Source organism: Gopherus evgoodei, chromosome 3, assembly GCF_007399415.2.
Source record: "Gopherus evgoodei ecotype Sinaloan lineage chromosome 3, rGopEvg1_v1.p, whole genome shotgun sequence".
Taxonomy (NCBI): domain Eukaryota; kingdom Metazoa; phylum Chordata; order Testudines; family Testudinidae; genus Gopherus; species Gopherus evgoodei.
In genome coordinates this window covers 66,468,675-66,491,427 of record NC_044324.1, presented here as the reverse complement: position 1 = coordinate 66,491,427, position 22,753 = coordinate 66,468,675, and the positions used below count along the sequence as shown (strand labels likewise).

Genomic DNA, 22,753 nt, shown 5'->3' with positions numbered 1-22,753 from the left:
TATCCCGTGTTAATACACCAACTCGGATTAATCAATGCTGTATTGATATAGAAACAGATCAGTACTGCATGGGGAGCTTTACCCCCCATCCCAAATAAGTTCGATTATTAGAACTGGAAAGGTCAGAAAGCCCCACCAGCTCAATTCACCACTTTTTCCAGAGCGCCAAATATGCTATACAGTGAAGTGTCCAACTATGCAATAATGTCATAATTCACAGTCATTATGAAAGCCCATGTAAAGTACACAGGAGAGTATCTCTTTGGAGTGGGAAGGAACCTGAGGCTGGTCGGAGGGACCAGTTCCCAGGATTTGATGGCAGCTTGCCAAAAATGCCTGTGTAAATCAAAATCTTGAGATATAATAATGTGTACTGCATGCCTATATGTTAAGCAATATCAAGGACACATTCGATTCATTCCCATACTATCATGTTCCAGATTATATATATATATATATATATATATATATATATATATATATATATATATATATATATATATATTATAAAAAGAACAGGAGTACTTGTGGTACCTTAGAGACTAACAAATTTATTTCAGCATGAGCTTTCGTGGGCTACAGCTCACTTCTTCAGATGCATAGAATGGAATACACAGACAGAAGATATTTATACATACAGAGAACATGAAAAGGTGGAAGTACGCATACCAACTGGAAGATGCCAATCAATTGAGATGAGCTGATAGCTCAAATAGCAAATATCTTCTGTCTGTGTGTTCCATTCTGTGCATCCGAAGAAGTGAGCTGTAGCTGTCATAACTTTCCTACTCAGATCTGAACCTTAGAGTTCAGAACATGAGAAGCTAGCATGAAACCTCTAAACTTAATTACCAGCTTGGATCTGATATCGCTGCCACCAGCCAGAAAATTCCAGTGTGTGGCTCACTCTGGTCTCCCCAAAACCTTCCCTGGGGGCCTCAAGACTCAGATGCCCTGAGTCTCACCACAAAGGGAAATAACCCACTTCCCTTCCCCATCTTTACCTCCTCCCAGATTTCCCCGCCCTGGGTACTCTAGGATATTCCCTGCTTCAAGTCCTTGAAACACAAGTACCGAGAGATCAAATCTCTCTCTCCCCTCACCCAGAGAGTATGTGAAGTCAGGCTTAGTAAATCTAACACAAAGAGATTTTCCCCCTCCCTTCATTCCTTAGCCTTAACCAGTGAAAAACTCAAACAGGTCTTAAAAAGAAAGAAAAAGACACAAAAATGGTCTCTGTATCAAGGTGACAATATACAGGGTCAATTGCTTAAAAGAAAAAGTGAATAAACAGCCTTATCCAAAAAGAATACAATTTAAAACATTCCAGCAACTACACACATGTAAATACAAAAAAACAATATAAACCTATTGTCTTACTATCCTTGTACTTACAACTTGGAAACAGAAGATTAGAAAGCCTGGAGATAGAGAGATCACTCTCAGAGCCAAGAGGGCCACCGAACCAAGACAAAGAACACCCACCCAAAAACTTCCCTCCCTTGACATTTGAAAAATCTTGTTTTCTGATTGGTCCTCTGCTCAGGTGTTTGGTTCCCTTTGTTAACCCTTTACAGGTAAAAGAACATTAACCCTTAGCTATCTGTTTATGACAGTAGCCCACGAAAGCTTATGCTGAAATAAATTTGTTAGTCTCTAAGGTGCCACAAGTACTCCTGTTCTTTTTGCGGATACAGACTAACACAGCTGCTACTCTGAAACCTATATATATTATATATGCATAAATATGCCCACATCAATCTTAATAATAAAGGGTGCAGTTACCATGGAAGGTATGCGTCCCCAGCGGAGATGCAGCCTTAGTCTCAAATTAGGCCTGTGCTACGACCTCTGCAGGATGAAATATTGCCATTCCATGACACAGTTATAGCAGCCTGCAAGTCAGGGATGGGTAATGTTATGCTTAGCTGTCGTGCCTCCAGCACCTTTTTCTGTTTAGATGACTGAAGAAAGATTGCTAATTCCCATTGCCTGATATGCTAAGGTAAAAGTCTGGAGTAATGCCTCTGGGCTGGGATCCTGGCTCTGTACTACATCTGTCTGGCTGGGAATTGAAGCTAAGAAAAACACACCTACTCTTTCACCCACATCCATCCACTATTTCCTCCAGTGCAGAAAATGCATAGCTGGATGAGCAGCCACTCACTGAACACAGAGTTCTGCTTGCGCCACATAAACATACTTATTTGACCCAGAAATGCTGCACAGTGGTCCTATCTCAGAAAATGCATAGGCCTTGTTGCATATTTCAATAATGAATCAGGCCGCTCCAAAACTTTCCAACTTTTCAAATGTATGATTTGCCTTATTCACATGGGATTCATAAAGCACCACCCACTATACTTTTGCCCATTTTTAGGCAGTATCTTTTGCCAGCATCAGCATGGTGAAAATACTTCAAATGTAAAATCAAAAGGCTGACTTCCCATGAATTAGAAGTCAACTGAATTTTTGCTGCAGTGAGAGTTAAGACACAGCAAATGATATATCAAATTAAAAATATACTTAAAAAATTAAACTAGATTTCCTGAAGGCAGATGGAAGGATCTTGTATCAGAAAAATCAAAAGTCAGGTTGGAGTTGTACTCATATCTACTGAAATAAGCTCTTTATTACATTTTATCATCTTCTGCTCTTTTTTTGAACTCTTTAGAACTACAGAGATTGATCGCTGCCACCAGGTTTTAATGAATTTGGTTGATTATCCTAATTTTGGCAACTGCACACAAACCAGGAATTTTGTTGGGCTTTTTTTTGTTGTTTTGGGGTTTGTTTGTTTTTTTGTTTTTTGCAAAAAAATATTTTTAAATTTCAGTTAAATAATTAACATTAATATACTTCACATTTACTTTACTAACAACATTATAATAATAAATGATAAAAGAAAGCATGGAATCTAACCACTTTGTCCTCCTTTGGGAAAGCATCCAAGGAAGCAGAGTAAAGATAAAAAAGAAACAGGAAGAGAAAAAGAAAAAAGTAGGCAAATATTAATAGGCAGATTTCAAAGGAAGGCAATTCTAGTAAGTGTCTCTATAAAGAGTTAAAAATGTAAGAATTTAAAAAAAACATTTGTAAATAAAGAAATATTTATAGTACTACATGCCCAAAAATATATATATTCTAACATGGACCCATAGAAGCATGAAAGATTGTAGCAAAGAATGGAGAAGTCAAAGAAGAATGGAAATATTAACAATTAATATGTCAGTTTTGCCATGAAAAACACTTTCTATATGTTTTAAGGCCACCTAATAGGGCCACTATAGTTATGTATTTGTGTTTTCACCACAGGCTTCTTGTTTTCAAGAGTCCATAACTTAACACTTCCTCTCCTAGAAACGTGTCAAGTCAACATACCAGACAAGGTCCTAACCCAATTATGACATCTGGGGGGGGGGGTGTCTTTTTATTTTATTTATTTATTTTAAATAGGACAATTTGACCATTTTAAAGTTTTTAGGTGAGTCAAAAATTGGAAGTTAATTGGTTTTAGAGCTACATTACAAAAACAACTATCAGATAAGCTATAACACTGCCCCAGTTACAACATGGTTAAAATCTGTAGTGTGGACAGGCCTCAACCATGTTCCATAACTGGGCTAAAGCTCTAGCCATTTCCAAGGCTTTAGCCCAGTCATCTGCCCCAGTAATAACAACACTAGGTCATGTGCACAAAACAAATTGTAACTGTTTCATAACTGGGTAAGAGGGCAATTATGTAACCAGATTGATGAGTCTGTTGCTTTTCCAGTACGGATGGGTCGTATCATTCAAAAATAGGTTATTTTATATTGAATGCTTGAAGTCTCTGCTGTGGGATGACTTTCTTTATTGTGCCTAAGTACTGCAATTTACTATACTTAATTGGTAACAGCCTTGCAAAACCATCATGAACATTTCCCAGACCAGGTACAAAAATATTCTAACTCACATTTACCCTGACAACAATTTTGATATTGATAAAACCAATATTTTTTTACTCTCCTGTCCTTGCCTTGTGTGACAATAGAACAGAATTTTGCAAAACTAACAGAAAGCACCACTGTTCTAAAGGTCTGGAGAAAGAATGATAATTACTGCAACGACTAGGCACAACAAGAAAAATTCAGGAAGCAGTTTAAACCTTAATTCTGAATGTGTTTGGTTTTAAGTCACACCCCTTGGCTTTATTTTAAATACAGTAAACCTAATTTATGCTTGGTGCAACACTACTGAAGTCAATGTCATATCAGGAACAAATTTTGGACCAATGTTGGTGTGTGACTAGAAATATTAGATAAGGAATAATTAAACTATGTTCAAATTCTTCTGAATAATCTGTGTTGTACATCTTGCACTGCCTAATATTACCTATAATACCAAAGTAAACTAGTTTTTCCTATATAACTTGTTCTAATGATACCACCTGCAGGTGATAGGATGTGGTGCACACACATAGTTTTAAAACTCTGATCATATTCAGCAGGTCATGTATGCAGCTGCATTCTTCTTTCAAAAAGTGCATTTAACTCCAAGTAGGGTTATTGGGAGTTAAATGGGTATACTAAGAGTATAACATATTCCCGGAATAACTCTGAAAAAGGCTGTTTCTGCATTTTTAATTTTTTTAAAACCTGAATTTCAAAAGATCCTTAATAAAATAAATTCTAATTCAGAGAAGAGGAAAAGTACACAACAATAGTTCAGTTGTGGAAGGGATTAGCTGTATTACATATTTTGTTTCTTGTAAATTTTTTTATTGAGTTCATATAGAAAAAAGGAGCTCCAAATATATTTAGGACACTGTCAAAGATTCTAGTGCCTTGATACAGCATCTGGGAAGCTGGACTAGGTCTCACAATAGTTAGCATATCCGTTGATAAGATGAAAGACTATTTAAACATTTTAGAGCATATTATGGGGCCAGGATATCCCCTCAAAATCAGCATGTGGCAGTGGTCTTCCACATATATATCTCAACTCTCACGAAAGAGTGAGATAGTTGGCCACCAGTGGATCCATGATGCCAGAGAAAAGGGAATTGCTGGGCTAGAAGGCTTCCACATAGATCCCTGGGAAACCCTAACCCCCAACCCCAAGCTCTCCAGCTCATTCTATATAGGTAGAAAAGAGGGCACAAAACCCAACTGCCTGACAGAAGGATCAGGAATTAACTCCATGAGAGGGAATCTAGTCCGTGGTAACTTACAAGACCACTGCAATTTAAAACTAAATTAAATTAAAACTAAACTGAAACTAATACACTTAGGTGTTCATCAGTGCAATTCAGAAGGGATTACTTTTCCCTTAACTGAGTTGATCATTCTTTTAAAGAGAAACACAAGTGGCCTTTAAACAAAGCTTTATGAAAAGAGATTTAAAATTCTACAGAGTTAATCAAAATTGCTCAATAGGGAAAATTTGACAACACCTGAGATGAAAATGTGTTTTATTATCCCAGATAAAATAAGAATTTTTCCTTCAAACTATAGCTCAGTACAGTAATACAATATATTATTTTATTTTAATTAACTGTCTTAAGGGATCATAAATCTCCATACTTTTGGAATACATTGTTTTGACTTGCTACCTACCACCACATAAAACCCCACCTTAGAAAGGGTCAAGATGAAATAATGGATGGAAGAGATGCCAGAGTAAGATAAGTGAGGAACAATTTGTAGGTTTGAGTGTATCAATATTTGCAATAAAAACTATACAGTAGAAAACTTACATTGTTTGATCGTAGAGAAACACGACCTCCACATCGGGCACAAAACTTGGTCTGGCAGTAAGAGCATAAATGGCCACAGCCATCAGCAAACTTTGTTTTAAGACAGATTCCACACGTTGGTGCATCATCCTTGTGCTCTCCCTGGTAGCGGCGGGATTCTTCACCTATTTTTCTTACTTGCTCTTTGTAACTTTCAAATTGTTGATGCAACCTCCTGCACAGAAGAGAAAACAGTTTATTATAATAACAAGACAAGCTATTTGTGTTTTGATTTACAACAGCATCTAATATTCTAGGCATTTTTACAACAAATAAAACACACAATATCAATTACAAGTTAAACTTGAAAGACTGTCCTACCAGCTCTAAAATTCACATAAAAAATCATAGGAGTAAACTAACAGGAGTAAATGGTCAAAAGATAATTATTTAAAAGATGTCAGGCGAATCATTTTACCAATTTCAAATATACAGTTACAGATTACCAAAAAACCCGTCAGATGTAAAAGTATCTAACAAATATGAAATCAAAGCTAAAAATACACCTATCAATATTTGCTTGAGCAAAGTTTCATCTATTACTATTTATTTATTTACATTGCACTAGTGTCCATAGGTTATAATCACGATATGTGTTGCAAGCCTCAGTTTAAAAGGTTAGACTGCTACAGAACAATTAAAGACCATAACTTAAAGATCTCAGCAAACATTCCGCCATCATCTCTAAAACCAAGAAAAAATATCCCCAAGTGAAATGCACATATTTTAACATAAACAGCCAGACCAGTGTCAAATAAAATAAAAAATGCCTGCAGTATTGATACCAGAAGTATATGGACTTACTAAAGATTGAACTCTGGCCCTTACTACAGTGGTCTCTTTCAGTGTAATTACAGGGCTCTTCCTTCACAATGTACCTAGAATTCTGACACGAGAGCTCATGCTTTGCATAAATCCACATGAAATTACATGGATGTTACGAAGTGTACCATATATTCCAGCTTTCAGGTGCCAGATTAGGCCAGTTAGCAGTGGTTCCGTGAACAAGCAAGCCATTTTTCCTTGGTTATTTTCAATTTTGTTCTAGAATCTAAATTCTTCATTTAAAAAAAAATGTAATTACAAACCTTATGGTGGTGAAGGTAACCTTCAAAATGTGAACCATATCAAAATAAACATAGTGGTGTATTTTTGAGTCTGCGAATCTCCTTAAATAATAAATAGCTTTGAGAAAAGGACTTTGATCTGAATGAGATGGTGACTGAAGCTTAATTATGACAATTTGAACTTCAACACTGTTAGCTGATCAAACCGTACAAGAATGAACATCTACTGAGAGTAGTGACGCATTTTGCTGCACAAGTAGGAAAATGTTTCATAGTGGGAACCAAGACATCAACACTACTTATTTTTTCCCTCAGTCTGACCTCGGGCTTTCAGTCTCTTACAACTAGCATGGAAGTAATAGATTCCATATGTGTGAGAGTACAATACAGAGATATTTATAAAAGATATACACATCATCATCTTTATGTAGAAACCACATGCAACATTTTCAGATATTTATACTGTTTTAAATATATATCTCCTTATATATTATAAAAATATGAAAAACTAAATATCTTATTAATAGAAATAGGACATCTTGAAATTAATACATTATGTAAGTATATGTGTCTGTCCATGAAAGCCTTGATTAGTCTCTTCATCATTTCCTCCTGCTTTGAGCTGGTTACTTTATACTAGCTTTGAGAATCATGCCCTCTATATTCCAAAGCCCTTTTTGGAGATATAAATAGAACTCAATCTTAACTAGTAACAATCAATTCAAACTTCCCCAAAAGGTTCTTTAAACTAGTTGGATATTTTTCTTTTTTAGATGCTATTCAAGCTTTGCAATTCATCATCCAATTAACTAATAGATTGGCCACCGGAATTCATGATAAAATACATATATTTGGTGTTAGAAATGGTTGTTCATAATTAAATATATTAATAATAAATAATTAACATCAATATGTGACCAAACCACGCAGTCTAGTTTGAAACTTCACTGGTTTCAAATAGTAAAAGGGCTGAAGAAGAATGAATTGAATGGAAGCCTTAGTACTCAAGGAATACCAGAACATTTTTTGTTCTAGTACTTGACCAGTTCTAATAGTAAGCAAAGAACGATGTTCTCTGTCCTCATTTTTCCCATATGAGGGTAAGTGAAACATGGGATTCAGGAATAAATCAATCAGCAATTAATTACACTAATAATTGTTAGGACACCATTCTAATAAAGAAACAGAAGAAAAAAATGAAGTTATTCTAATTTTTTCTTCTCCCTCTCCGTAAGCATTATACACTATCCTAAGTGTTTTATGTTAATGAAGAAGCTGGCTGTAGCACCGAAGACTTATTTTTGCTAAACCGCTTAAGCAACGTTTGCAATGTCGGATTAGATAAGACAAAAATGGGTCAAGAGAATTAGGCAAAATACTGAAAAACAATACTACTACTAGCTACATTATTGGATTTCACCCCTGTTACATAACTACTTTTATTAGACAACTAATGCCATCTGCTCACATATAGCTTTGTAATGGGAACTATTAAAAATGTTAAGGAATATGTAAAATAACCAATTTAATTATCCAAATAATTTTAAGAGTACCATAAGTAAATCAATTATTACACAGAATGTATCCATCAGGAATTTTGCTTAATGTTATTTAATTTGTGACCAGACTGGTTCTGCTGCAACAAAATTCCTGATGGATATCTTCTTGTACATTTTGTTCTACGATGGAATGATAGCATGGAAACTAATTAATTTTTCCTCCACTATACACTGGCCTGGTATTGCCAAATTTGGGTTATATAGTAAAGCAGGAAAGAACTGATTGCAGAGAGTACAGTACATCTGTTTTTGTCTCAAGAGCTTTGCCCTGCTCCTTTTATAATATGTGTAGGGAAAAAAACCAAAGGTTTAGTTTTCAAAAGTTTATATGAAACAAAACCTTTCATTTCAAATTCTGTTGTTGGAAAACCAAAACAGTTTGTTGAAATTGACATTTTCCATAGATTTTGACAAAACAATATTTTCCAAAGGAAAAATATTTTGGTCAAAAAATTTCTACCAACTTGACTGATTAGTTTGTCCTAAATTGAATTATTATTTGATTTGGGTGGTGGTGTTTTTTTTCTATTTGCTGGGTCATATGGCAGTGACCATGATAGTGTGTGGATTCATTATATTCCCTTCATTTTCACTCCTAATGGTCTCACTTTTCCTTTTGCTTTGAAACTTCCTATGCTTGGTTTCATCCTCAAAGGGTATTTATTTGTTCATCAGTTACCAATCCAGATTAGCATGAAAAAATACACAATTCCTAACATAAAAAATTTCAGTAGCTTCATACAGATAGAAAAAATATAAAAATTACTGAGGGTACAAAATGCAGACTCACTAAAAAAAATCAATCTAAATCTGAGTGAGGAAAAAGGGTTAGATTTTTTTTTAAGTTAAGGTTTACAGTAGTGTGTTTTGCTTGTGTAGTAGAAAAGTTTCATATTTGTTTTTGTTTCATATGAACACAGTGACTGCTTAAGTGGGTACAGAATAGTGGGCACACAAGTGCAGTTCTTGTTTTGGATTACTTTATTAGCTCATTCCAAAGATAGATCCCATCAGAAAATCATGTTGTTTGAAGAGCACTTATCATTTTATAGGAACTACAGGAGCACACTTTATAAAATTCACATTGGGAATTTAGCCGCTTCTGCTCAAAGGTGTGGCTTCTCAATCTGCCTCATTCAAGTCAGGGACAAAAACTTCTATAGACTTTAATAAGGCCAAGATTTCACACCCATCCTGCTCTTTTCTGACTGATAAATGGGTTCGCGAGGTATAAAGTCCTTTAACTGGGATGGAGAAGGATTACAGCAGCCCCTTCTTGTGGGGAAAATAAAGGCAAAAAATATTGTGTTAAAGTACATAAAGGTGAGGAAATTCAAAAGGTTAAGAGTTTCTACAGTGACATTCTGTCTCCTACATTGCACGTATGAAATGAAAACACCAAATGTATTGTTTTATTTTGTTTCTTTTGAAGAAGACCCATTGTTTCTCATTGTATAAAAAAAATAATGTGACAAAAAGGTCCATTTTGCTTAAAGACATGTTCCATGCTTTTTCTGTGTACTTTTCTAAGAAAGCCATGAACTTGCATCAATTTATGTCTAGATATATTTAAAAGCTTTGAAATATGTAACTAGTCACTTCAGATGTCCAGTAGATGGCACTGAAGATTGTATTTTCCCATTATCTTCTCTTATGTCCCAACTGAAATTACTGACTCTCACAACCTTAAACGTCTAATTTTCTATACTAAAATTATGTTTTGCTGTGGGAACATCTTATTAGAAAAAAGGTGTCTTCTCATAAGTGGCATCGCTGTAAGAAGTGCAAAGTACAGCTCAACAGCTGTAGCGCACCTGATGTGAAAAAAATAGTGCTCTGAATAAGATTCAGTATCTTGCCCCCTACACATACACTATTTTCTCATAAAATCAGTTAGATTTTTTTGTGTCTGTCTATATAAGCATTTTTAATTTTACATCAGCCTTAGCAATCAGCCCAAGAAGGTAAATTCTATGATCTACTTCAGAATGAATATGACAAATTATATGCTCCAGTGTATTTTCTTGATCATACTCTGCTTTCAAAGCCAGGGGTAGAATCCAGCAATCTTGATACCCAGCATTCCACTGCTATCTCACAAAGAGCTATGTGTATCACGTCCCACTCTATGGGTTGGTCCACACAGGGTTTGTCTTTAGTAGGAAAGTAGTCAAGTTTAGACCAGGCTTAGCTAACACATGCTCAGAATAGAGACTACATGTGACCCAAACACTTTGCTTCCCTTATCAGTTTTCTACCATTCCTAGCTTTGTATTTATATATATTACTATCACCTTCCACTTTCTTTGATTTTATTTTTTAGAGCTGCCTTCCCTTTACCTGTAAACCAGGTCAGTTTTTTAACCAAACATGGCCTTCTTCTTTGATTGCAGGATGGGAACTGTCTCTTTAAGATCGGGGTGTGACATTTGATTGTAAAGTAAGCTTGCAGTAGACAAAGCAGCCTGTGAGAAACCCTGAGCCTGTGCTCAGTCAGAGGTCAGAACTCGGATTAATAAACATCTTTATTGAAAGTGCATTATTTTTAAGGTTTAACATTAGCCCTAACTGAGGGTTTGAGAGCCTCAGGACACTGCTAATGAAAAGTCATCTGTATTTCTAACTGCAAGTGTTCAAAAATCCTGAGTCAGAAACCTAAAATTGTGAGATTTTTATAAAATTACACGAATTTTAGGTCAAATAACTTGTTCGGTTCTTGTTTGTTTGACTGTTTCTTTGTTTTGCCTCCTGGTTTCTCTTGAGTGCTTAAGATTCAGTTAGACCACATTTTCAAGCTTCTCTCTACAACCATGATGCAAAAATCGTAGGGTTTTTTTTTAAGTGAAAGTTCACATTCTCTCATATTCACATGACTCCAGGAACTGGGGCTTTAAGTATAAATACTAAATATCATAAGACTTATGATAAAATTGGGAGAGTTGACAACACTGAGCCCCACGCACCACCCCACCCACACTATGAGTCCAGATCACACCAGTAGGAATTAAAAGTTGTTCACCTTTAATGATGCTGGGTGACTCCTCTATGAGATATGTTTGAGCTATGACTAAGTTACAGCTCCCTTATCACAAATTCACATCATGTTTTGGCAGAAATTGGTAGAATCAGAAGAGTGGCCAAGAACTATTTAGGTCGCAAGGACTGAGCTACCCTTTCTTCTCCTAGAGAAAGTCCACCTCCTTACCACAGCAGAGTGGAGGCATGCTGGCAGGGCAGCCTGTGCAGGAAACTGTGTCTTTGTAGATAAACAAAAGACTTCATTCTCACCACGGTTACCTAATGTCTTTCACCATCAGTGAATCCATGCAATCTTCAAGCTAAAACTTTACTAAATGAAGGGTTTTTTAAATGTACAAATTATCTAATTAAATAATTTGCATAAAATGTCACACATGGAGCTGCATGAAAACTGGCAGTGATGTAAGTAATTGGAAGAGTCCATTTTCATACATTTTATTTTTTTAGTGTACCTACAGCCCACCAGTTCTCAATTTTTATCTGTCACGAAAGAAGCTACCTATTGAAAGATAAAGGTGCTTCAGAAACCTTGTGACTCAAGAGGGACAATTGGTTGATTGTGAGTCAGTGATGTGTGATATCTAAAATAAACTAAACTAAATCTGCTAGCTTCCCACTTTTCCTCCCAGCATGATCATAGGCAGCTGTTCTACCAGGAAGCTTCCCTCTGACCAAGCTTGCAGGTATTTTATAGGCTCTCTTTTTTAGCTAAAAGTTGCTTTTATATATCAAAGATGAACTCTTATGAAAACTCCACTTCACATTTGTTTTCAATTACATACTTCAGTAAGAGAAGCCATTGTCATTGGGCACAAGCCTGTAGGTCTTAATGAAGCTAAACTGAGTTCAATGGAATTTGTCCTAAATAAGGCCTTTAAAATTAGAACCAATATTTTTGTAACATACTGTAGCTATTAAGGGTCTTATGCTGTGCCCATAGAAGTTAAGAAAAAAGCTCCCATCCACTCCATAGGAACAGAAGTAGGCTATAGAGATTAGGAAAGGAAAGTGAATAAAATAAAGAAAGGGAAAGAGAAAGAAAACTAGTGAGGAGATGGACAGGGAGAGGGGAAAGAGGAAGAAAAGAGTAAGTGCTCGATCATCCACAGCTATATCAGAGCTGTGCTCAATGCACCAGAGTTGGGAGGGTAAAAATGGCTTTACATGATCTTTTTGTGACCAGCCCTCTTTGCGATGGTTCAAATGCCAGCACACGTTAAAGAATCATCAGAGCTGCTCCAAATTACGCTGGCTTGTAACAGCCAGGAATTACTCAAGCACCACTTGCTCCTGTCATGCTTCTTTATACCCCCACAACATGTCCCCAACATGCTCCCACACCAGGGAGTCACTAGGCTATGTTGGGCACCATGACATACACCTCCTCCAGCTATTTGGTGTGGAGCAAGGCAGCCAACTACCTCATTCCCTCCAGAAGCACCTTAGGTACCTATGCCAACTGACTCCATGTGGCAAGTCCTGTACATGGATCACTAGGCCAATGTAGATGGCTATCTCTGAGATGGGGGAGAGGTTTAGGACCTATTCCTCTCAACAGCATCTTCCATTGACTAACTTAGGCAGCTCCCTGCCTAGCATGCTGGCTTTTGTGGATCACATTCTTAGGCGCCTATCTCTTCCCATTCATTATACACAGAGACGAGGCACCTAAATCGGATTTGTGTATCACAATATTGTTCCTGTGATTTTCTATGCACCTAAAAGTTAGTCATTATGACACTCAGCAGTGAAACAGCGAAACCCCTTTGTGGATCCCACACTAAGTGACTTAACGAGAAAAAGTCCATTGATTTCAGATTACAAACCGTGGTCGAGGACTACAGCCTGGCTGAAGCATTCGTGCTGTCTTAACTTGTAGAAATTCCCCAGAAGATGGCTTTGGTCACAAACCTAGCACAGGTTATTTGCTTGTCAATTTTGTGCTTGGAGTTTGCATTGTCTTAAAGAAAGGATGTTAATGAGGTCCTGGATATGTCTTTCTCAGTATACATAAGCATTTTAAGCTTCCTTAGTAGAAAAATCTAAGCAAAATCTGAAATTCTACTAATAAGGAAACTAAAGAGACAAGTACAGAGCATCCATGATAGCAATTTAAGACTATAAAATAGGAAATAAAGAACTAGCAACATGTAAATAAAGATTTGATTTAAATTTTTAAATTTTAAAAGTAATTTTTAAATGCATTATTTTATTTACTCTATGCAGAGGATAATAAAACCATAAATTATAATGACCATGGGTTACCAGTCTGGACAGTTAGGTTAAATAATTGGTTTAAGTGCTATGTTTAGTCTAAAGTCTCTTCTTTACACTTAAAAAAAAGACAGTGGTATGTGTAAGAACCTAAATAATGAGCAGAACAAACATCATAACTTTTTTGATCATATGACAAAGCTTTTGGATGAAGAGAATTCAGTAGATATAATTTGACTTTACTAAATGAACTAATGCAATGCCACACAAAATCTTATTTGAAAATGTATTCAAGCTGGGTTGAATAAAGACTAATCCTGATGCTCAAAGGTAGTTAGGCTCCTAACTTCCACTGACATGAACAGGAATTAAGTGCCTAAATACCTTTGAGGATCTGGGCCACTGTCACATTATGTGATGATCCTTCATCTGATTTTAATTAAATAGCAATAGACAACATATTGAGTTTTATTTATTAATGTTTTTATACTGTACCCAAAACCATGCTATCTAAGCATCTATCTGTAATATCTCACTCAGAAGGGGATCTCATTGGTATCAATATGATATTTAATGTCTATTATCATTAATACATGTTATAATCCGAAATGCAAAAGACCAATAGATCATCTAGTTCACTGTCTTGTAAGAACAGGAGTGCTGCTTCTTGTCAGGGAGAAGTGCAGATTGGGACTCCTTGGCCTTGAATGTCTTTCTTTTCAATAGGCATCCAATTTTGTGAAAGCAAAAGTATGCAAAATATGTGAAAAGCAAAACGTAGCAGTAGCTGAACTTGGCTACAAATTCACTGGCACTTGACAATGGTTTATTCCATAACTGCTCACGAAACACACTTGATACATTGCTAAAACAAGGCCTTAATTCAGGACAGCACTTAAGTATCTGTTTAAGTCTCACTGAAGTCAAACAACCTGAAAACCAATCACCAAAAGTTTAAAGACTGAAAACAAATAATCAAACGTTTTTCTTTTGAAAATAACACAGATTTAAATAAGTCTATTTTAATATTGTGAGAAGAGTGATAAAATATACCATATTCAAGACATACCTACCATTTATGTTCAATGAGATATTTTAGCTCTCTATAATTTACTTAAAAAGCGACAGAGTCCTGTGGCACTTTACAGACTAACAGACGTATTGGAGCATAAGCTTTTGTGGGTGGATACTCACTTCGTCAGACGCAGTGGGTATTCACCCACAAAAGCTTATGCTCCAATACGTCTGTTAGTCTATAAGGTGCCACAGGACTCTTTGTCACTCTTTACAGATCCAGGCTAACACGACTACCCCCTGATACTATAATTTACTTAGTATACTCTGAACACTAGATTAGTCTCCAATCATTAACTATTTATTTTCTAAGCTATTTCTGTGTATATTTCAATACCAAAGTTAAGTGTTAGACAAAATGTAATTTCCTTTCTACTTGCTGATGGTGACATCTGTTTTCATCCTTTAATTAAAATATTTTGTTAAATTTGCATTTATGGCCTATCATCTAAATAATAACACAGGTGCTGTAAATAAATTCATCTTTTCAAATATAGTTCCAATAAACAGTCACCAAATTCCCAAGGGAAAATGAATTTCTGGTTTTAGTTGCAGTATTCAGACACAAATCACTTCATGAAACCAGTCCAGACTGCTAATGCCAGACCCCAAAATCATAAGAAATATGAAGTAAAGCCATATATTGGCATACATTATCCCTCACACATTGAAGCCAACAGACATTTCAAATATACGCCATCTGTTCTCCAGCAAATCTAACCTGCTCAGCCACAATCACCCACCATGGTCACACACAAACTTGCATAACTCTGCCCTATATTTGATGTATTTCTATGGGAATCACCATTATTTTTCCTACTTAGGACATTTTTTTTACATTATTTCCCCTTAGGAATGTTAACCAGCTATAACAAACTTCTTTGTAATATTAGAATTGTGAACTATGCTATTCTATTAGAGTAGAGTGACCAGATGTCCCCATTTTATAGGGACAGTCCCAATTTTTGGATCTTTTTCTAATATAGAGGCTCCTATTGCCCCCCACCCCCGTCCCTATTTTTCACACTTGCTGTCTGGTCACGCTATATTAGAGAGAGTTCTATCAGTGAGGCACCTTTGGCAAGGCTGGCCTTACCATGATGCGAACTGAGGCGGCTGCCTCAGGTGCCAGATTTGGGTGGGGGGCGACGCCACTAGGACCCAGAGTGTAGAAAATTGTGTCTGCTGCTGGAGCATATGTATTCTCTCTGCTCTAGATGCACAGACTGGTGGAGTGCTGTGCTGGAAGAAGGAGGGCACAAGAGATATAACAGGTAGGCAGGAGAAAAGGTAAGAGGAATAACAGAAAGCAGCAGGAGCTGCAGGGAGAGAGAGGAGGACCACACTCTTATGTACCTCTCTAGCACCCCCAGGAGTCTGGACTGATCAACACCAGCTTCTCAGGGAGCTTCCTGTTTCCTGCTGCTTCCCTTAACCCACTTGAGGAGAACAGGCAGTCAGTTGAAGTAGTAGGAGCCAGTTAGGCCCTTAAGACGCTGATATCTTCCTTCACTCAGGCCCTGCTACCAGCCTGCTTATTTGTCCCCTTCAACTGAGAGCCACTATAAGTGGCACAGGACAGCAGTCATAAGTGAAAGAAGAAAACGCTCCTCTGGGGCAGCATTCAGAAAAAGAAAGAAAAAGAAGCTTTTCTGTCTAAGCAGGAAGGCGCTGTCCTGAAATACATAGACACAAATGTTCACGGTGAGCCTTCCAGCCCCAGTGAGGATGTGAGTGGTGAGGAGATGCCTGATCTTCCAGTTAGTCAGACTGCAGGTGACCTGGCAGCTACTGCAGTATCCATATCTCCATATCAAATGGATGTAACCATGCACATTCCTGAAGAAAAGTGTAGATCAGAGAAGAGTGCGGTGGAGGCACAAGAAACAGCTGCTGCTGAGTTTAGTTCCTTAAGTCTAGATGATTCAGGACTGTGGACCCACTTGAGCAGTAGCCTGAGGGACTTCCTTGTACTGCATGGGCCACAGCAAGTGAAAAACATCATGTTCTCCAAAGACAATGAAAATAGAAGTTTCTATCCAACACATTACTGGCGTGAAATGGTGACAATGTGGAGAGGCCATGGCTTATGTACTCAAAAACCCAGAATGCTGCATAGTTTTTGTTGCAAATTTTTCCAGTTTAAAGTTCCAGCCACATTGGGTTCTAAAGAACGAAGGACTGGAAAAAATCTGGCTAGAAATCTGGCATGCCATGAGAAGGCAGCAAATCACCAGAGAGCCTTCCATAGGTGGAAAGAGCTTGAGATGAGACTAAGGTTAAAGGTCACGCTAGATGATCAGCATCAAGAGAAGACTGCATTAGAGTCTCTTTACTGGCAAAATGTTCTCAAAAGGTTCATTGCCATTGTGAGAATGCTTGCTACCCAAAACCTAGCACTGCATGGCACTTCAGATTAGCTGTATGTGCCAAACAATGGAAACTTTCTTAAAATTGTGGAGCTGTACTCCAGGAGCATCTAAGAAGAGTCATCAGCCAAGAAATGTACATATACCACTACCTTGGAAAAACAATTCAAAATGAGATCATACAGTTACTGGCAACAAAAGTCAAACAGAAGATCGTGGCAGATCTGAGGTCAGCAAGATATTACTGTTATTCTAGACTGCACACCTGACATCAGCCATACGGAAAAAATGACTTTAATGGTGCGTTTTGTAACAACAACGGAACCTAATGAAAATCTTCCTGCAATGATGACTATCAAAGAGCATTTTCTAGACTGTATTGACATTGATAATACTACAGGAGCTGGTATGACAAATTTTTCTCTGCCTCAACTCGTCAATGGCAAATTTTGAAGCAACATCTGAGAACATCCTCTCTGACACTGAAACCACTGAGTGCCACATGATGGGAAAGTCGAGTAGAGGCAATAAAGCCTATCAAATACCAAATTGGGAAGATAGATGATGCCATAGTTGCCACTATGGAGGATAATGCTATGACAGGAACTGTTTGTGGGAGAACAGTGGCAGAGGGAAATGGAATCACCAGAAACATACGTAACTTCAAATTTCTGTGTGGCTTAGTGTTGTGGCATGACATACTGTTTGAAATAAATGTTGTAAGCAAGAGACTCCAAGGTGTTGACCTTGATATATCTGGAGCAATGGAACAACTGGACAAAGCAAAGTCATACCTACAGTCTTACCAGTCAGATAAGGGATTTCAAAATGTTCTGAAGAGTACACAGAAGTTGGCAGAGCAACTTCACACGGAAGCTATTTTCCCACCCATTCAAAAATACAAGAGTCACCGAAGAAGAAGACATTTTGATTACGAGGCATGGGATAATCCCATAAGAGACCACAAACGACAATTCAAAGTTGAATTCTTTAACCAGGTGTTAAATTGTCCATACAGTCAGTTGAAGAACGTTTCATGCAGCTTAAGGAACACAGCAGTATATTTGGAATGTTGTATGATAGTCCAAAACTCCTCACTATACCTGAAGAAGGCCTGCACCAGCAATGCACGGCACTAGAGACAGTGTTGACACATGATGACATGCGCGATATTGATGCGAGTGATTTAGGTGAAGAACTGAAAGCTCTTTCAAGATACTTTTCAGCAGGATCAACTCCAAATATATGTGCACAAATAAGATGACCACCCTCTTTCCAAATGCTTCCGTTGCTCTGCACATAGTTCTAACACTTCCTGTAACGGTTGACAATGGAAAATGCAGCTTCTCCAAGCTGAAGTTAATAAAAACACATCTATGCTCCACAATGACACAGGAGAGGTTGGTCGACCTTGCAACCACCTCAATAGAGCTTGAGCTGGCCCAGACTGTGGACCTTCAGGAAGCAGTTAAAGCTTTGCAATCAAGAAGGCATGGAAAGCACTACTTTGATTATTCAAACAGATAAAAATACCAGTGTTTACTATTCAGACAAGAAAAGTTACGTTTGCTGTTCAGGTGTTTGAAAGTTAAGTGTTATTTTTAAAAAAGGAATTTTAAGTTGTTAGTTCTCCTTTATTGGGGATAAGTAGCAGAGAACCACCATGAAAGGAGTAGAACAGGAAGAAGGCAGAATTGAGACCTTTCAGAGTTTTGGCCCAAGCGAGGGGATATGGGGGGTGTCATCTGAGCTCCCCGCCTCAGATGCCAAGATGTTGTGGGCCATCCCTGACCTTTGGTTATGTACCATAAGCAGCATGGGTGTTTTAATCTTTGGTATGTATACTGCTTTGCATTTTGTTTTATCCAAATGGAAAAGCTAAGGTTGTCTTGTTGAAATTTCAGTGACTGTGCTTCGCACCTTTTGGAACAACAACAACAGGACACTCGCTGTTATGCAAACATCTTATGCAAAATATTAAATGAAAATTTGCATATTCTGATATGCATCAAGTTTGTTTATATCCCCAAATTTCAGCTTTAAAAAAAAACTGATTGAAGATTAAGTCCTGTGAATGGTGTCAGACTGACAACTCTTGTAAACAAAGTCCTCAAGCAGCAGGGCAAGTTTCCCATGCTCACTGCACCACCAGCATGTCTCAAATCTCATCAGGGAGGACTTCCTTTATGGGTAACAGGTGTAGTTCAGACTCTAAGAGCCTTACAATTGTTGGCCTTTCCTAAATATGCTAATTAGTGTAAATAGAGGGAACTTGAACCGAGACAAATCAAATTATCTCAGAGGAGCCAAACAACGATTAGATGGGACTATATACATAACATAAGAAAGATAGGGATCTACAGGATGTCCTATATTACCACTATTTGGGAAACTAAAACATTTCATTTTATGTTACATTATTACATTAACCAGGAGCATTTGAAGATGCAGACCAAAATTTTCAAACTCAATGCCTAAAGTTAAGTTACTAAATCAAAATTCAGATGCCAAATAAAATCTTTTGGCCAGAAGCTACTTACATAAATACCTTCTAAAAGAAAATACTGTTGGAAGTTTACCTAAAGTTTCATCAGGATTGAGAAAAAAATATACTATTGTCTTCACTGGCCAATCAACATCCTTAATCCTCAATTTTCTTAGAGCAACATGAGACAACACTGTTAGCAAAGTAAGTGTGCTTCAAAATGTTTGGGAATCAAGAGCACTGATTAGTTGGTGAGGAGGCAATGATTTATAATACAGGGAATGAGTATAAAACCGCTCAGTGAACACTTCATTGCTGGTACTGAGCCATAGCCAACTAACAGCTGCAAATAAGCGGAGAAAGAATGAACATAAACACTGGCAGAATGGGCTCAGTTTAAAAATAGTTATAGTGCTACTTGATCCTAGACAGGCTTTTATCTAATGCATCCATTTTAAATATATTTTCCTTTACCCAGATATTAAACATAAGGCTTTCAACCCTGCTTTCATAACTGAAGACAAAATTTGGAATATTTCAGATGTAAGTTCAAGCTTTTCCCCCAATCGTTTGTCTAAGGCTAGGCCACATTCACTTTCTACACTAATTTCATAAAAGCAATGCTGAATCTCATTCAGCATAAAGTTCTCATCTCTCACACAATCTGAGTGACATGCAAAAATGTGTCTTCTTGGGAAGCTGAACTTCTGTATAATCAAGAGAGGTTCATAGAATCATAGAATACCAAGGTTAGAAGGGACCTCAGGAGGTCATCTAGCCCAACCCCCTGCTCAAACCAGGACCAATCCCCAACTAAATCATTCCAGCCAGGGCTTTGTCAAGCCTGACCTTAAAAACCTCTTAGGAAGGGGATTCTACCACCTCTTTAGGTAATCCATTCCAGTGCTTCACCACCCCCTAATGAAAAAGTTTTTCCTAATATCCAACCTAAACCTCTCCCACTGAAATTTGAGATCATTACTCATTGTTCTGTCATCTGCTACCACTGAGAACAGTCTAGATCCATCCTCTTTGGAACTTCCTTTCAGGTAGTTGAAAGCAGCTATCAAATCCTCTCTCATTCTTCTTTTCTGCAGACTAAACAATCCCAGTTTCCTCAGTCTCTCCTCATAAGTCATGTGCTCCAGCCCCCTAATCATTTTTGTTGCCCTCCTCTGGACTCTTTCCAATTTTTCCACATCCTTCTTGTAGTGTGGGGCCCAAAACTGGTCACAGTACTCCAGATGAGGCCTCACCAATGTTGAATAGAGGGGAATGATCATGTCCCTCGATCTGCTGGCAATGCCCCTACTTATACAGGCCAAAATACAGTTTGCCTTCTTGGCAAAAAGGGCACACTGTTCACTCATATCCAGCTTCTCGTCCACTGTAACCCTTCGGTCCTTTTCTGCAGAACTGCTTCCTAGCCATTCGGTCCCTAGTCTGTAGCAGTGCATGAGATTCTGACATCCTAAGTGCAGGACTCTGCACTTGTCTTTGTTGAACCTCATCAGATTTCTTTTGGCTCAATCCTCTAATTTGTCTAGGTCCCTTTGTGTCCTATCCCTACCCTCCAGTATATCTACCACTCCTCCCATTTTAGTGTCATCTGCAAACTTACTGAGGGTGCAGTCCATGCCATCCTCCAGATCATGAATGAAGATATTGAACAAAACTGGACACAGGACTGACCCTTGGGGCACTCCGCTTGATACCAGCTGCCAACTAGACATGGAGCCATTGATCACTACCTTCTGAGCCCGACGATCTAGCCAGCTTTCTATCCACCTATAGTCCATTCATCCAGCCCACACTTCTTTAACAAGCCAGCAAGAATACTGTCGGAGACCGTATCAAAAGCTTTGCTAAAGTCAAGGAATAACACATCCACTGCTTTCCCCTAATCCACAGAACCAGTTATCTCGTCATAGAAGGCAATTAGATTAGTCAGGCATGACTTGCCCTTGTACTGCACTAACACTACCATTTCGTTGACAAGTACTGTGAGCTTTGTGGTAGTGGAGTAAATAATCTGTGTGAGCATTAACAGAATCACCTTCATTGAACAAAAAAGTTTTATGATGTACCTATGCCAGACATTTTAATGAAGTATTTTGAGGCATAAGTACATTATATGAGTCATTGAAGAATACATTGATGTATTTTCTCTTCATAAGCATCAATTTAGGTACTTCAGCCACGCCCATCAGTATGCAATTTGAGTGCCTCAGAAATTCAATAAGCAGAACACAGGAATATTGCTATCTCTCTCTTTTTCCCCATTCTGAAGAGAAGTTAATTTTTATTTGTTCAAATATGTGATTTTGATGGAATTACTGAGGAAAGGTTAGGTCAAAGAAGTAGGATTTATGTTTCATTATGAAGCCAGTGATGTTTGTGGTCATTCTCATCTCCTCCAGAAGCTAATTCTATAGTCACAAGCAGACTCAAATCTCTATGTGACCCAGCCACTAGAGGGGGACAGAGGGCCACACTGTGTAAGCACTCACGGGGTATGAAGTTCACACAAAAACAAATGGAAAGTGATAGGGTAAATTAGACTGAGTGAGGAATAACTTAATGATACAAGCCATGTATGGTATCAGTTGCTTGATAAACTCACATAGAATATATACTTACCTAAGGGATAAGCAAACCTCTCATATGTACTCATTGTGTGGTACGTCCCACACTGGCCCTGGTTCATCCCCGCTTTCTTACTGCACTGCAATTTTAGGTAATAATCCAGCCTGCGTCTCTGGGACCTGTGTTCCTTCACTTCTTACCTTCCTCTCCAAGAAGCAAAGAGATGGTTGCTGCTCAAGAACCAACAGGGAAGGAGTGAGAAGAAGTAAGCTGAAAGTCACTAATACCTTTTTCATAAGACAGGGGGGATGTTGGACAGGGTTGCCAACTTTTTGATTGCAGAAAACTGAACAGCCTTGTCCTGCCCTGACCCTTCCCCAAGCCCCCCCTCCCACTCAGTCCAGTCCCTCTCCCTCTGTCGCTTGCTCTCCTCCACCCTCGCTCAGTTGCTCATTTTCACTGGGCTAGGGCAGGGGGTTGGTTGAGGGATGGGGAGAGGGCTCTCAGTGTGAGTGTGGGATGGGGCCAGAGATGAGAGGTTTAGGGTGCAGAAGGGGGCTCTGGAATGGGGGGGCAAGGGGTTT

At 38.0% G+C, this 22,753-nt stretch overlaps 1 protein-coding gene across 50 annotated transcripts in view; it reads right to left on the bottom strand.

Moving 5' to 3' along the window:
* The window catches only part of RIMS1 (regulating synaptic membrane exocytosis 1), a 527,235-nt gene that overhangs the window by 351,968 nt on the left and 152,514 nt on the right, over window positions 1-22,753 (bottom strand). For 47 of the 50 annotated variants that reach the window (XM_030555702.1, XM_030555709.1, XM_030555712.1 and 44 more), the window contains exons 2-3: window positions 5,738-5,951; window positions 2,923-2,934 (exon numbers count right to left, since the gene is read on the bottom strand). In XM_030555702.1, the coding sequence (XP_030411562.1) occupies window positions 2,923-2,934; window positions 5,738-5,951 (226 nt within the window). The remainder of the gene's footprint in view (window positions 1-2,922; window positions 2,935-5,737; window positions 5,952-22,753) is intronic. The other 3 variants (XM_030555704.1, XM_030555753.1, XM_030555754.1) reach the window with 1 other exon arrangement.